Source organism: Alosa pseudoharengus, unplaced genomic scaffold (assembly GCF_046254945.1).
Source record: "Alosa pseudoharengus isolate Yale_2024_CS ecotype anadromous, Long Island Sound unplaced genomic scaffold, YU_APseudo_1.1 YU_APseudo_1.1_scf_3, whole genome shotgun sequence".
Lineage (NCBI taxonomy): Eukaryota > Metazoa > Chordata > Actinopteri > Clupeiformes > Clupeidae > Alosa > Alosa pseudoharengus.
The window spans coordinates 46359996-46375693 of NW_027468718.1; the positions used below are offsets into that span (position 1 = coordinate 46359996).

Sequence of the window (15698 nt, forward strand, 5' to 3'; positions counted from 1 at the left end):
ACATGTAAGCTGGCTCATGGCGCAATTGGTTAGAAGGCCGAATTTAGTAGCGGGTTCAATACCCACGAGGAGTTAATGTTAGGCTATTTAAGTGCCTACTTTTTGGTGGCATATTCATGGTCCAGTGCATGTAAGCCTACTACAGACAATTTTGACATTTAAATGTCATATATTATGTGACATATTTGTATTTGTTCGTCTCCATCCCAGAAAGTGGCAAATCTGCAAGCGACAAATGGCCATCACTGAACTGAAACAGCTGAACCGAGGACGCATAGGGCAGTTGTTTACCACCCTTCCTCAGAGATCGAAAAGTAAATGAACCCCTTACTTTTTCAACTTCCCCCCTTAATCAAGGAATCACTGAATTAACACTTTAAAATAAAGATATACTTAAATTGTCCTTAATTACGAAAAAAGGGAACCTCTCACTTGACACCTTAAATGTAGAATAAGGGCATTTTAAGGTACATGTTTTACAAATTACAAATGAAGGGCCACTTAATATAAATGTAGTGGTTTATTTTCAGGGGTAATTTAAAGTACATTTGAGTTCATCATGTTTCGTAGTGGTACTAAAATAAGAGTAAACATTACGGTGGCATTAAAAGTAACAGTTTATGATAAAAAACTTAAGTAACTAGATGTAATGTGAAATATGCTGTATATAAAAAGAAATACACTCGTCTGTCAGCCATTATTATGAAACATGGAAGGAAATAACACATGACTGTAACAGGAACATTGTCCTCAATATTCACTCCAGCACATTCAGGGAAGCTACAGTAGAGAGTCTGCAAGACCATGTGTGTGTGTGTGTGTGTGTATGTGTTTCTAGCAGGCCAGTATGGAAGTGTGGTGTGTGTGTGTTTCTAGCAGGCTAGTATGGAAGTGTGGTGTGTGTGTGTGTTTCTAGCAGGCCAGTATGGAAGTGTGGTGTGTGTGTGTGTGTGTGTGTGTGTGTGTGTGTGTGTGTGTGTGTGTGTGTGTTTCTAGCAGGCCAGTATGGAAGTGTGGTGTGTGTGTGTGTGTGTGTGTGTTTCTAGCAGGCTAGTATGGAAGTGTGGTGTGTGTGTGTGTTTCTAGCAGGCCAGTATGGAAGTGTGGTGTGTGTGTGTGTGTGTGTGTGTGTGTTTCTAGCAGGCCAGTATGGAAGTGTGGTGTGTGTGTGTGTGTGTGTTTCTAGCAGGCCAGTATGGAAGTGTGGTGTGTGTGTGTGTGTGTGTGTGTGTGTGTTTCTAGCAGGCCAGTATGGAAGTGTGGTGTGTGTAGGCCTGTCACGATAACAAATTTTGCTTGACGATAAATTGTCTCAGAAATTATTGCGATAAGCGATAATATTGTCGTTCTGAGAATTTTCCTCGGGAAGAGGAAGACGGCCCACTTGTTGTGTTTTTTTTCCCCAACTGGGAAAACTGCAGCGGATGATTGTGTTTTAGATGCATACCCAGATAGCAATTTCCTTTGGGCCGGATCCGCATAAAAGCCTTTAGATCCGCCTGTAGCGGACATACGGTATCTGGCTGTGGGCCAGATCTGCTCCTGATAGAGATTTCAGCTCTGCTAGTAATGCTGTTTTATCACCGGTTTACAGATTTGTCCCAGGTCCGATTTCCGCAACTCAACTGGAAGTCAGGAAATGCGTTTAAAATACAAAACACTGATTTGGCCCAAACCTGTGATACGGATATGAGCCGAATGACCATTTTTTCACAGCAGACCCAGGTGGTAATGATATTAATTAAGGTGCGGATTCTGCTAAATTGACTGTCCTTTCCCTACTTTATTGTCAACTGGCTGCTAAAGAAAAAAAAAGGTATTTTGGAATGGCACAAATTTAGAAGCCATGGGGGTGCACTATGTTCCCTTGGCCCCTTCATTTCTACAGTAAGGCTGGAAAAGAAGATATAGTTGGCTCAATATTGATCGCTCGTTTCATTATTTTTATTATTACCTAGCAGTGGTAAAAGTAGTCAATTGCTGTTTGTGTCAGATCAAACAGTGCTATGAGACAACCCCATATTCTTGCCACGCATGCAGAAGTCCAAGCAGTAACGTTAATCAAGGATCTTTGGTTTGCACACTATCAATCTTTTGACATGATTTGCCAGCCTGGGGTTGGACTAGGACACAGCTCAACTTTTCAAGGTAGGCTATCTGCTTTTTATCTCTGTTGGTTTATTCAGAGACAACAACAAACAGCCGAGCGATTGATAACTTTAGGCCTCCTGTAAGTTTATACTATTATTTTCCAGCAATATAGGCTAGCTTAGCTTGAGCAAAATAACTCACAATAACTAGCCTATTTTGGAAAAAACAGTGATAACGCTAACAGGATCACTGATGATAAAAAACGAGTGTAATTGTCTTAGCCTATTTTCAAAAAGGAATAAATGGCTAATGTTTATTTTGTGTTGTTTCAGATTGACCATGGAGATGACTGGAAGACAGCCTGAATATCGATGGGAACAGTGGAATTAACACGATTTAAACATGGGATTGCACTTCTATAGCCAGGTTGTTGAATAAAAAAAATAATAGGACACTTATTTGTAACGTTTTTTTTTACCCCCCTATTGTGTTTGTAGCCTAGCTTATGTTTATTAGTTGAGCTGTTGGGAAAACGTTACGAACTTTAGCCTGGGTTAACCGATAACGAACCTGTTAGCTAATGTGTAGTGTAGCAAACAGATTTTCAGGATAATTAGCCTAATTACCAATCACATTTCACGTGTCAAATAAAGCCAGCTGATATCTGATAAACGGGTCCGTACCACACACAATAAGCGGACCCGTACTGCATATGAAAAGCAGATCTGGAACACGTCAGTAACACAGACTCTCATACGGAACTGGGCCAGTCTTAGCCCTTATTGGAACCAGATCCGTCAAACGGATCCAGACCAGTTTTGGACCGATGTGCGTTTGGACGCCGGATCAGGTCCATTATGCAGATCCGTGCCGGACGTTGTGGTAGGTGTGGCCCAGTTCCGTCCCAGTGTATGTTTGTTATCTGGGTATGCATGTTTGTTGTGTTGCCGACTGTTTTCCAACAAATGCGACACACCGACTCGTACACGTTCAGTGGTTCACCACGGGCATTCGGTTTAAATCCGAAATGCTCCCACACTGCAGCTATCGCGTTTGGCTTAGAAACCAATTCCATCTATGCCTATTCGAACTTGCAACTAGCTTTCTCTCTGCCTAGTGCCTACCGGTATACTTCTCACGCGGCTCTTTAGCTGCACTCTGTGGTAGGCTACGCCAGTAGTTCCGCCTCCCCACACACCATGCGACTGACAAGTGACTGACATGAGGGTTCACTCATGGTTACTCTAAGGACCCGAGAGGGAGAGAGAGACGAGGAAAACAAACAAGCATGCAAATGGCATTTATCGTGGCCAGAAAAATTATCGAGCTAATTTTAATTATCATGCGATTAATTGATTTATTGAATATCTCGACAGGCCTAGGTGTGTGTGTGTGTTTCTAGCAGGCTAGTATGGTTCTGCTCCTTTCCAGCAGAGGGTTGAGGGGAGAGAGGGGGTGCGGGCGGTCGAATCCCAGTAGCTGTCGTGTGGACGACTCCCAGTCACGGCCGAACTCCAGCCGGCTGCACACGCACGGGTACTGCCTGTCTGCCCAGCGTACCCAGTCCACCGCCCGCTTCAGGGCCTCCCACTCGGAAGAGCTGCGGTCAACACACACAAATAACAAGCACTGAAACACACACAGTAAGAGCTGCGGTCAACACACAAAAATAACAAGCACTGAAAAACACACAGTAAGAGCTGCGGTCAACACACAAAAATAACAAACACAGAAACACACACAGTAAGAGTTTTTATTTCACTCACTTTTGTTTCATTTGTGTTCTCTGTATCTCACAAAACTCATTTTAAATCTCCTCTCACTCATTTGTTCTGCCATAATAGCTTTCTATCTTTCTTTCTTACACACACACACACCCACACACACACCTGTGTTGAGGAGGGTCTCTGAGGCGGAACAGAGACTGCAGCAGCTCTCCCTGGACCAGCTTCCTGACGCGCACCAGCTGCAGGACCAGCAGGGTGGACACCAGCCTCAGGATATCAGCCTGGGCCTTGGGGCCTGATAGACAACACACACACACACAAGTATTTAAAGTTATATTATATCCTTATATACCAGCAGGGTGGACACCAGCCTCAGGATAGCAGCATGGGCCTTGGGGCCTGATAGACACATATGTATACAGTATACATACTCAGATCTTCTTGTCCAAAACTAGTGCCTGACCTCACAAATACTCTTCTGAATGAATGGGAAACAATTCAGTCACTCTAAAATATTGTGGAGATATGTTCTCACCCAGAGAAGAGATGCCCTTTTCTTTTAGAAAAACGTTGGCAAAGAAGTTCAGATCCATACCCAGGAGCAATCCCACTTCAGCAGTGCATTCCCAGTAACCCTCCTAATGGGGAAATGAAGGCAGTAAGCAAGTAAACCAGCAAGTTAGCAAATTAGTGCAAACATTTCAGATATTGAGGGTGCACTGATAATAAGTATTTATTTTTTTATTTTTTATATGTTGTCTGTTTGAATGTTCTGATTGATGACCGGTGCATCTCTAACAAATATGTAAAAGTGGCCAATTCATACAGTGTCATAGGTAAATTTGATATATATTTTATTGGCCATGGTTACATGTATAAAATCAATAAAAAGAAAACATCCATGGGGGTGAATACTTTTTATAGGCATTGCAGAAGTGCCCAATCCATACAGTGTCATATGTATACAGGCTGCTTGCTCTGTACTGTAACTGTGATGTTGGGAAACAAAAAGGTAGTCTGAAAAGCAGGCATCTTACAGGGCTCTGGTGACATGCCAGCTGTTCCCACGATGCACTGGGGCTGAACCTTCTGCCCTGCCTGCAATGGAGAACTCATCATCACTTTCAGAGACTCCTGAGCGTGCTCACATGGTTCATAATGTGCGTTCATGCACCCAAAACACAACAGCATGCTAACAAAAATATCCAGCACAAAGCCTCTTCTTATCACTGTAGTCTAGAGGTGTAAAAGTCTGGTGTATTGAACTAGGCTACCTGTCGAGTTATGCTGTGATAGCATATCTTGATAAAGCTGTGTAAAAGTCCTGCCATGTATTGGTTCTACATGTGTGCTTACCATAGGTGATTTCACTAATTAGCTGATCTACCTGGCTTAAAAGTTGTGCCAGAATCAACTGATTAAGTGAATGGTTGGGACAAATATGTGGCAGGACTTTTACATTCTGAAGCCAAACTTTTACACCTCTGCTGTTACTGTATTGGCATATTTCCCTTATTGTGTAAAACTGAGAAAAAGCCTTGGATGGGCAGCGGCCTTAACCCAGATAGTTTCAGTCCGGGAGTGTAGAACCGGGGCAGTGTAGAACCAGGCCTTAACTGTGGACGTTTGGAATACAAAACAATATTTTATAACAATTTGTTCCAGACAATGGATCTACAGCCGAATCATAGCCATGGCGATATCTGCTACCAACGCCACTCTCACTCATGCCATACTGCTTGAAAACCAGAGAATTATAAAAAACAAAAAACAGCAACAGAAATTACTTGCATTTGTGAAGAAACCAAATATACAGACATATTAAAACTTTTGTTTTGAATTGAGGACACTTTAATTTAATGACATTGTAATTAAGTTTATGTGTGTACTCTGTTGCTAAGCACTGTTTAGAAGTTTCTAGCATTGATTGTCTTGACTTGGTTAATGAATGTCCCTAATATTACAACTCTCCATGGAAACAGAAGACTGAGGCTTTTTCCCAGTGCGTGAGCCAGAGGAAAAGGAACGGCATGGAAAACAGCCATACAGCATGTGACTTCCAACATCTTGGTATAATTCCTAACTGTTATAAATGCACCCCACACAGAGCACAGGCAAAGGCAGAAAAATAAGATGAATGAATGACAGGGTATGACCAGTGTGTATTACTCTACCTTTGACGAAAAAAAATGACAGGTGATGGAGCTACTGAGTCGAAGCCAAGATCTTCATCTTCAGCTCGAAGGACCTCTATTGCCCGCTTTTTTGGTGGAAATCTACGGCTCCCGCCCAAACGTGAGCCTGAGGCCTGAGAGTCGTCTCGATCTGGTGCGTCTGCTGGCAGGGGCAGAAGGACAGACACCGCAGAGTCCACCTCCCCCCCTTCCACTGCCACGTCAGAGTCAGGAGCCTTCTCTACGCCCAGTGACCTGAGTTTGCTGAGTCTCCAGGCCCCAGTGTCCTCTTCAAGTGGGCCTACATGTGCATCTCCACAGACAGGGAGAGGGGCAAGAGCAAGAGTAGCAGCCTCAGTGACAGAAGACAGGGGAGGTGGAAAAAGATCAGCCATGACAGAGCCTGGAGCACTGAAGAGGCAATCGGAGACAGGAGGAGGACCGGAGCCCCCGAAACCCTGAGGGGGCCCAGCATCGAAGGACAAGCCCTGAGGGGGCCCAGCACTGAAGGACAAGCCCTGAGGGGGCCCAGCACTGAAGGACAAGCCCTGAGGGGGCCCAGCACTGAAGGACAAGCCCTGAGGGGGCCCAGCACCTAGGGGGGGACACTGAACGCCGGGACCAAAGCCAACAAAGTGTTCAGCATCGAGGGTGAAGCCCTGGGTGGTGGGAGGGGGAGGTGGAGGGGGGTGAGACGCTGAGGAAAAACCAAAGCCAACAGAGCAGGGAGCACCACCAAAGGTAGCACCACCAAAGGTAGCACCGCCAAAGGGAGCACCGCCAAAGGGAGCACGGCCAAAAGCACGTGACATCCGGCCCCTCCGCTGCTGCTGCAGAAAGGGCTGCGGAGGGGGCACAGGTCGAGAGGAGGAACCAAACGCTGCGTAGCCGGAGGCCCTCTGGGAGAGGCCACCAACAGCAGGAGGAGGGCCATGGGCATAGAAGAGGGCTTGAGCCCCAAAGACAGGGCCAGAGGGTATGGATTGAGAGGGCAGGAATCCGAGAAGGGGGAGGGCATTCGAGGGAGGAGGGGCCGGGGCAGCATCAGCATGTCCGGGAGTGCCTTCTTCTTCTGCATGGTCATCTATTATGCCCTTACCACGGGGAGGGGGACGAGCACGGGCGCGGGTCTGGCTTCTATCCACTCGCTGTAAAACAAAAAAAGGGAGAGATTCAGACCACTCAAAGATGGTTGTCATATTGCCTAAGGTTGACAGATTGTAGATTTGGGGCTCAAGCCCTCTTTACCATGCACACATACCTACAGGACTACTGTTGGACTACTTTTTGCACCTTCACCATGACACTCACTCTTTTGAGCACCTTACCATGCACACAGAACTACAGGCCAGTCCCGGCCCTGTCACTGCAAGCGTCTCATGCTTGATCATCCTTAAGCACACTGTGGATTTTTTTAATTAATTTATATAGTATATTGAGTATTTAATTTTGTTAGTTTTTCTTATCTTCTACTGTCTCTATTGTACAGTGGAGTTTGGTTATATGTTTATACTTATATTTACTCTTTCTGCTGTAAGTGCATGTTGTGTGTGATGTCTGTATGCTACTGAGACCTTTGAATTTCCCCTTGGGGATCAATAAAGTATCTATCTATCTATCTATCTATCTATCTATCTATCTATAACATGGGCAGCAAGCAATGTTCAGTCATTTTTAAAGAAACCGTTGGGATCACGTATCCCTATACAAATTAACTTAATTTAATATAATACTTAATCATATTATAATATAATGCTTTATCATATTATAAATTATGATAGTGATCTTTAAGGGTTCATCAGCTTAGAAAACATTTCTGTCCATGTTCACTCTAACTACACCTACCAGAGCATCACTGTGAATCTTTTCAGCATTAAAACGCCCAGAAGACCCCAGCATGTGAAGAGAGCACTGAGAAGACAGACCAAGCATGTTTGAGTTGCATTTTATCGTTGTAAGCTCACAAAAATCTAAATGTGGTCCTGAAAAGTCATGGATATATTATATATATTATATATTATATTATATGGTATATTTTGGATATTGCTGAATTAACAAACTGCGATGTCTTCCTCTTTAGAACTCGATGAGCTGGGACCCCACTGAAAAACAAGAAAGGAGATTTGAATTTCTGAAGCAATGTACTGTCAATTCAATCAGCTGTACAATTATAGGTAAAATGGGAAGGAGACTGCTCCAGATCATGTGTATGTTCACAAAGTTGATCCCTGTCCACTGAACACACATATTTGAATTTCATTTTAAATTCTGTTCAGCAGCTAAGGTAAAAATTCTGTCCATTCAAGCCCACTACTGCATCATCATAAATGGGGCGGTGGTAGTGTAGTGGTTAAGGAGCTGGGCTAGTGTGCAGTAGCCTGTAGGGCGGTGGTAGTGTAGTGGTTAAGGAGCTGGGCTAGTGTGCAGTAGTATGGGTGGTGGTAGTGTAGTGGTTAAGGAGCTGGGCTAGTGTGCAGTAGCCTGTAGGGTGGTGGTAGTGTAGTGGTTAAGGAGCTGGGCTAGTGTGCAGTAGTATGGGTGGTGGTAGTGTAGTGGTTAAGGAGCTGGGCTAGTGTGCAGTAGCCTGTAGGGTGGTGGTAGTGTAGTGGTTAAGGAGCTGGGCTAGCGTGCAGAAGAAGTGTAGGGCGGTGGTAGTGTAGTGGTTAAGGAGCTGGGCTAGCGTGCAGTAGTGTAGTGGTTAAGGAGCTGGGCTAGCGTGCAGTAGCCTGAAAGTTGTGGGTTCCATTCCTGGTTTCCACCATTGTGCCATTGAGCAAGGCACTTACAGTAACCCCAAGTTGCTCCAATTAACAAACTGCAAAAATGTCTGAGTTTTTACTCCCATACCTACCATCGTATCATCGTGAGACTCTTCCTCTTCAGAACTCGATGAGCAGGGACCGCACTGAAAAACAATTGTAATCCCTTGTAATATAGTTGACATATGTAAGTCAATTTGGACAATAGTGTCTGCTAAATGTAATGTAATATAAAGCATATGACAAACCAACCCTCCCCCAGGTACTCCTCATCCTCCCAGCCCATATAAGGCAGCAGGTCCACATTTCTGTCCATTCACTCCCACTACACATACCACAGGATCATCATAAATAGTCATATAGCATTATACCAAATAACCAAGATCCTCCTCTTCCTCCTTCAGTCTCTCCTCTTCATCTTCCCAGCCCATATAGGGCAGCAGGTCCACATCCTCCTCTGCAATCAGTTTGGGGATGTCTGTGAAGCCCTCATCAGACTTCTGTGCATCCTGGTGGAGGATGGGAGGTGGGGGGCAAAAGACTTAATTTGGAGCACACAGTTTTGAAACATGCCTACATTATATGATTTAATAAAACACATTTTATCCGTCTAAGACTACAGGTCCGCTTCCTTCTTGTCCCTGTCAAGGTTGCCATGGTCGTGGACACCTCAACAGGCACAGGCAAGGAGGCATCAGGCGGGGGTGGGTGGGTTATAATGGGGGCTAGTTCGTTGGGATGTCACCAGAAAAGGACTGTTTTGTCAGAGTTAAGCTGTAGGAAATTCTGTGACATCCAGTCTTTCACATCAGCTATGCAATCCTGCAGCACAGTTAGCTTGTTAAGCATGTTTGGTTTGACTGAGAGGTACATCTGTGTGTCATCAGCATAGCAGTGAAATGATATGTTATGGCGACGAATTATGTGGCCTAGAGGTAACATATACAGGGAAAACAATATTTGAACGATTAGAATTGAACGATGTTGGAGTCGGACATAGCATAGGCCTAGTTCATATCGAAAAAAGTTAAAACAAGCTTAAACAGGCTGGTCTAGCAGGTCAACCATCATACAGTAGGGTGGTCAAACAAGCTGGTTAAAAAGCTGGTCAACCAGCAAACCACCTTTAGCTGGTCAGGCTGTTTTTTCTCAGAAGGGGTGGCGTGGTGGTATTAATGAAAAACTTTAGATGCTGTGAGCTGGATAGGAACAATATGACCTTTTCCCTTTGACCCCTTGACCTTTGTCTGTGAGGTCAGGAGTGAACGTACCCTCTCCTCGATGGCCACAAAGCTGGTGAACTGGGAGAGGACAGAGAACTCTTTGCTGAGCTCCACGATGAAGGACTTCGTCTGCGCTTTCTTCCCCTTTGAGATTTAGAACACAGCAGCTATCAGAAGAGCTCAACACAACATAACTCCACAACCACATGTACACCAAACACACACACACATACAGAAAGACCAGCTATCAGAGGAGCTGAAGAGCACCACAAAATTCTACAACATCTACACTAAACACGTCACAACACAACTAGAAAACACACACACACACACACACACGTGCCCACACACAGGGGCGTCTTAATACCACCCTAGGCCCCTAGGCTATGGAGGTTTCGGAGCCTCGGCTACTCCCCGGGAAGTTTTTTGAAATTCTAGCTGCTAAACGCACCATTTTAATGCAGTTTGGGCGGGACAGAAATACCTTTAACCTACAGAACAAGCAGCTCTTGTGACATGAACATTGGCTACCTTTTGCATTATCACTTCACTGCCCAACACTAGCATACCCTATATAGAGACATATCTCATGTTACCAATGGAGAAAGCATTACGTTTTGTGCGAGTGAATTAGCATAAACGTAGCTTTTGGTGAACGGAGATGCAGATCCCTCATTAATTTCTTTGCACAACAGCCCCTGTACTGCGTTCACTCCAGCGAGACAAGTGAAATAAAGGTTTTTAAAGCGGTTTCATTATCATAGGGTATTTGCTATATTTACCTGTTATGTCTTCTGTTTTCATGGACAGTTACAGGAATCCACGTCATTCGTTATATCCTTAGCCTACTCACGTTATCTCCAGAGTGGTTCAGTTTGTCAGTCAGTCTCAGCCTCTCCTGTAGCTAGCCTACTCTACACCCGCTGGGACTTATTAGGGTACTGTTACATTCTGTTACACTTTAGAAGAGAAGATAGAGGGAGGCCTTGCTCCACCTGCACCCATGTCACCATAGCAGTGCGATGTGCTCAATTATTTGCTAGCACCAGAGTAATGACGCCGCAAATACAGACACGTTTATTATCATTACTGATTTATTATCATCATCATCATTATTATTATTATTATTATTATTATTATTATTATTATTAATGCCCATGCATTAAGGCGCCAGTGCCCACACACACACACACACTCAGACCAGCAATCAGAAGAGCTGAAGGGCTCAACACGACACATCAACAACATGTACACCAAACACAAACACGTCACAACACAACTAGAAAACACACACACACACACACACACACACACACACACTCAGGCACAGAGAAACACTGACATACCTCATGTTCAGCTTCATCCATGTGAAGAATGCCATCCTCATAATCTCTAATGACTGCTCTTGCTGTGAGCTTGTGAAGGAACTAGGGACCAGACACATGTACACACACCCATTCACAAACAACACACGCATGCACGCACACACACACACAGACAGAGAGAGAGAGAGGGGAGTAAATACAAACATATGTAACAGATGTCTACTAGAGCAAGTCACATGAACAGGGTTCTGTAGTGTGTTGTGTTCATGAGTTCAGGGTGGGGGTAGCGTAGTGGTTAAGGAGCTGGGCTAGCGTGCAGTAGCCTGAAAGTTATTGGCTCAATTCCCAGCTTCCACCATTGTGCCCTAAAGTGTGTTGAAACATGATACTGAGTGTGAACGTACGTCTCATAGCTCATCTCGGCTTGTCCTCTGCACTCAGAAATCTGGCGCTAGTTAGCCAATGCTACCATCAGTTTTTCGATGGGGGTGCCTCGGGCATCGGCCTAGCCATGCAAATAAATCACTGTTTTACACCATTTACGGGGCTCAAAGTAGCACCATACTTCATTGGTAGACTTCCGAGGGCCTTGACATTTAAAACGAGACATTTAGAACTTTGAAAAAGCACTGGTAGTTTATTTACAAGACGATTTATACAGACAGTACCTTAAGGAATTTTACCGTTCAACGCCATCTTGAATCTTGAATGCTACAGTGGGTCCCGGTTAAAAACTGACACTTCATTCACGATCAAGGTGATTCACGCAGCTGGGTAATATGTAAGTACAACAGAGTTTCTGCTAGAAAAAAATGGTGCCGGCCAAAGTGACCGGCAGAGGTTTCGTTTTCCGGACATTTTGATGATATACCGGTCAAATATCCTATTATCCCTTCTTAATTAGTCAAATTGAGGAAAACTGGAGACAGGCTATGTAGCTTAAAGAATGACATAATCAGGCTGTATAGAATGCAACATGTTCATTAGCCTAACTTAAACATGCCTAACAAGATCTATCCAGTATCTTTTCATGGACAGCAAGAGTCCGCTTCGTTCGTTGTTTTAAAAAGGCTACGTTGTTTGCTGCTGCTACCCACGTCTCCAGTGGTGACTGTTTCAAAGTCAAAGTCTGCTTTATTGTCAATTTCTTCACATGTCAAGACATACAAAGAGATCGAAATTACGTTTCCTACTATCCCACGGTGGAGACAAGACATATTTTACCAATTAGGTCCACAGACAAACATAACATTCAAGTAAACAATATAAAAAGTAAAAATAAGAAGGCACATACAGTGAAGAAAATAAGAGCAGCAAAATTTGAGTTGAAATTGTGCAATTGTGCATACAGTAGACAGTCAATATAATAGTGCAAAAGTCAGGCCAATAAATGGCTGAGGTAATTCTGTTTGACCTAAGTATGCAAGTGGCATAGTGGTGCAAGTTATGTAAGAGCAGCAGAAGTGTGTTCAGAAGTGTTTTCAGGACACCAGGACAACAACAACAAGTTGCAAGTGTGCAAGTGGAGTAGTGCAAGGCAGCCATTGTGGGTCCAAAGTCCAGGATGTTATGTAGCTGAGGGTGGAGGGGGGAGAGGGGGGAGGGAGTTCAGCATCCTAACAGCCTGGTGTATGAAGCTGTTGGTGAGTCTGGTGGTGCGGGAGCGCAGGCTTCTGTACCTCTTCCCAGAGGGCAGTTGATCAAACAAATTGTGAGCGGGGTGATTTGCATCACTCACAATTGTGGTCGCCTTGCGGGTGAGGTGGGAAATGTAAATGTCCTTCAGGGAGGGGAGTGAAGCACCAATAATACTTCCAGCTGTGTTCACTATGCGCTGCAGGGCTTTCCTGTTGTATTCAGTGCAGCTTCCGCCCCACAAAGCGATACAGCTGGAGAGGATGCTCTCAATGGTGCCTCGGTAGAATGTGGTCATGATGGCTGGTGGAGCACTTGCTCGCCTGAGTTTCCGCAGGAAGTACAGGCAGCGCTTAGCTCTCTTCACCAGTGATGCAGTGTTGGTGGTCCAGGAGAGGTCTTCACTGATGTGCACCCCCAGGAATTTGGTGCTGCTCACTCTCTCCACCACAGCACCGTCGATGGTCAGTGGCAGGTGTTGGGTGTGACCTCTCCGGAAGTCAACAACAATCTCCTTGGTCTTGCTGACGTTCAGCAGGAGGTTGTTGTCCCTGCACCACGTGGTCAGAAGGTCGACCTCCAACCTGTATTGAGTCTCGTCGCCCTTGATGATGAGACCCACCAGAGTTGTGTCGTCAGCAAATTTCACTATGTGGTTGTTGCTGTAGGTTGCAGTGCAGTCATGCGTCAGCAGGGTGAAGAGCAGCGGACTGAGCACGCAGCCTTGAGGGGCCCCCGTGCTCAGTGTGATGCTGCTTGAGATATTGTTGCCAACACGTACTACTTGAGGCCTCTGACAGAGGAAGTCCAGTAGCCAGTTGCAGAGGTAGGTACTGAGTCCCAGTTTGTCAAGTTTGCAGATGAGTTGTTGTGGTATTATGGTGTTGAATGCAGAACTGAAGTCTATAAACAGCAATCTCACATATGAGTCTCTTTTTTCCAGGTGGGTGAGGGCTGGGTGGAGGGCAGAGCAGATTGCATCCTCTGTGGACCGTTTGGCTCGGTATGCAAACTGGAAGGGGTCCAGGGTGGGGGGGAGAATGGATTTGATGTGTGACATGACAAGCCGCTCAAAGCACTTCATGATGATGGGTGTCAGTGCCACGGGGCGGTATTCATTGAAGCAGGATGGAGCAGTTTTCTTTGGCACAGGTATGATGGTGGCAGCTTTGAAACATGATGGGACGATGGCTTGCTTCAGGGAAGTGTTAAGACGTGAAGACATCCTTAAGCTCCTCAGCGCAGTCCTTCAGCGCACGACCTGGGATGTTGTCTGGGCCTGCTGCCTTACGGGTGTTGATAGCAGCAAGTGTCCTCTTCACGCTGTCGGCAGAGAGGCACAGGGGCTGCTCGTGTGGAGGGGGAGGGGTCTTCTGTGGGCAAGTGCTGTTTTGTGCTTCAAAGCGAGCAAATAAGCGGTTCAGATTGTTGAGCAGAGGGATGTTGCTCTCACAGCTCTGTGGCGCGGGCTTGTAGTCTGTGATGGCATGAATGCCCTGCCATAGGCTTTGTGCGTTCCTGCTGTCTTTGAAGTGGGTGGTTATCTTGTGAGTGTATTCCTTTTTTGCTTCCTTGATGCCACGGGACAGGTTGGCTCTCGCTGTTCTCATGCCAGCTTCATCCCCAGCTCTGTAGGCTTTGTCTCTGGCCCTCAGCAGCCTGAGGACATCCCCTGTCAGCCATGGCTTCCAGTTAGCCCGAGTGATGATGTCTTTTGTGTGGGTCACATCATCAATGCACTTGGTGATGTAAGAGGTTACAGTGTCTGTATACTCCTCTATGTCTGTCTGGTTGTTGTAAGTGGCTGCCTGCTTAAACATTTCCCAGTCTGTTGTGTCAAAGCAGTCTTGAAGAGCATCAGAGGCTCCCTCAGGCCACACTTTTACCTCTTGCGAACCGGTTTGTTTGCTTTCACTCTTTGTCTGTATGCGGGCATTAGCATAACAGTGATATGGTCAGAAAGTTACACAACTTTAACTTACACAGATGCGCACACACAAGAATGAGCGCTCACACCACTACCCCCTAATGCTATGCCTCTTTATTTGATAACAATAAATTAAGAAATATTTCCTGTTCTGGGAAATGTTTAGTTTCTTTTTCTTTCGGCCGCGGTTCAATGATACCGTTTAATTGTGCCAGAAATTATCCGCGGACCAGTAATCGCCTCGTCGAGGAGGCCCTAACCCTGCAGATCATAGACAGAGAACGCATAGGCCTACTGTATGCTTTGGGTAAAGAACACTTTGCATGTCCAGTGTACACGGAGAATGACAGTGTCTTGGAGCGACCGCACCCCACGCAACTCAACTTCCAATGTCACTGATTCCGACAGATACGCCCGACACTTCTGCTTTTTATCTGGTGGTGGAGTTGACCGGACATCTGAGGCTTCAGAAGTTACCAATGTATCATCATCTATCGCGTCTGGCCTCTGAAAAAACTTTTAAGGCTAGTCTGCCTGGGCCTGGCCATGTTTGAACTGCCTCACTCATTTGTTCATTGTTTAACATGGACGTTTTAAGCGTGCGCTTCCTATTTGAAATGCAGCGTAGGCTATGCGTGTTGTTTAGCTTACTTTTCAAACGGTAGAGCCTGTTTATTTAAAAACATAGCCAGAGGACGTGTAATATAGGCTTACATATTAAGGCTTATTCTCAAATTCAGATTGCGTTAGGGGACGGGATTATTAGCCAATTTCAATCGGACAATTTGACCGGAGGGATTTAATTTTGTCGGACATTTAATTTTTTTTTCGGCCAAT

General features: G+C 45.2%; 1 protein-coding gene across 1 annotated transcript in view; it reads right to left on the bottom strand.

Moving 5' to 3' along the window:
- Window positions 1–501: 501 nt before the first annotated feature.
- Window positions 502–15698, bottom strand: part of parp4 (poly (ADP-ribose) polymerase family, member 4) — a 58613-nt gene continuing 43416 nt past the window's right edge. The window contains exons 27-37 of the mRNA XM_076264463.1: window positions 11321–11401; window positions 10023–10118; window positions 9123–9260; window positions 8844–8897; window positions 8053–8094; window positions 7838–7903; window positions 5993–7140; window positions 4856–4916; window positions 4354–4456; window positions 3981–4113; window positions 502–3691 (exon numbers count right to left, since the gene is read on the bottom strand). Of these exons, the coding sequence (XP_076120578.1) occupies window positions 3490–3691; window positions 3981–4113; window positions 4354–4456; window positions 4856–4916; window positions 5993–7140; window positions 7838–7903; window positions 8053–8094; window positions 8844–8897; window positions 9123–9260; window positions 10023–10118; window positions 11321–11401 (2124 nt within the window). The 3' untranslated portion in view covers window positions 502–3489. The remainder of the gene's footprint in view (window positions 3692–3980; window positions 4114–4353; window positions 4457–4855; window positions 4917–5992; window positions 7141–7837; window positions 7904–8052; window positions 8095–8843; window positions 8898–9122; window positions 9261–10022; window positions 10119–11320; window positions 11402–15698) is intronic.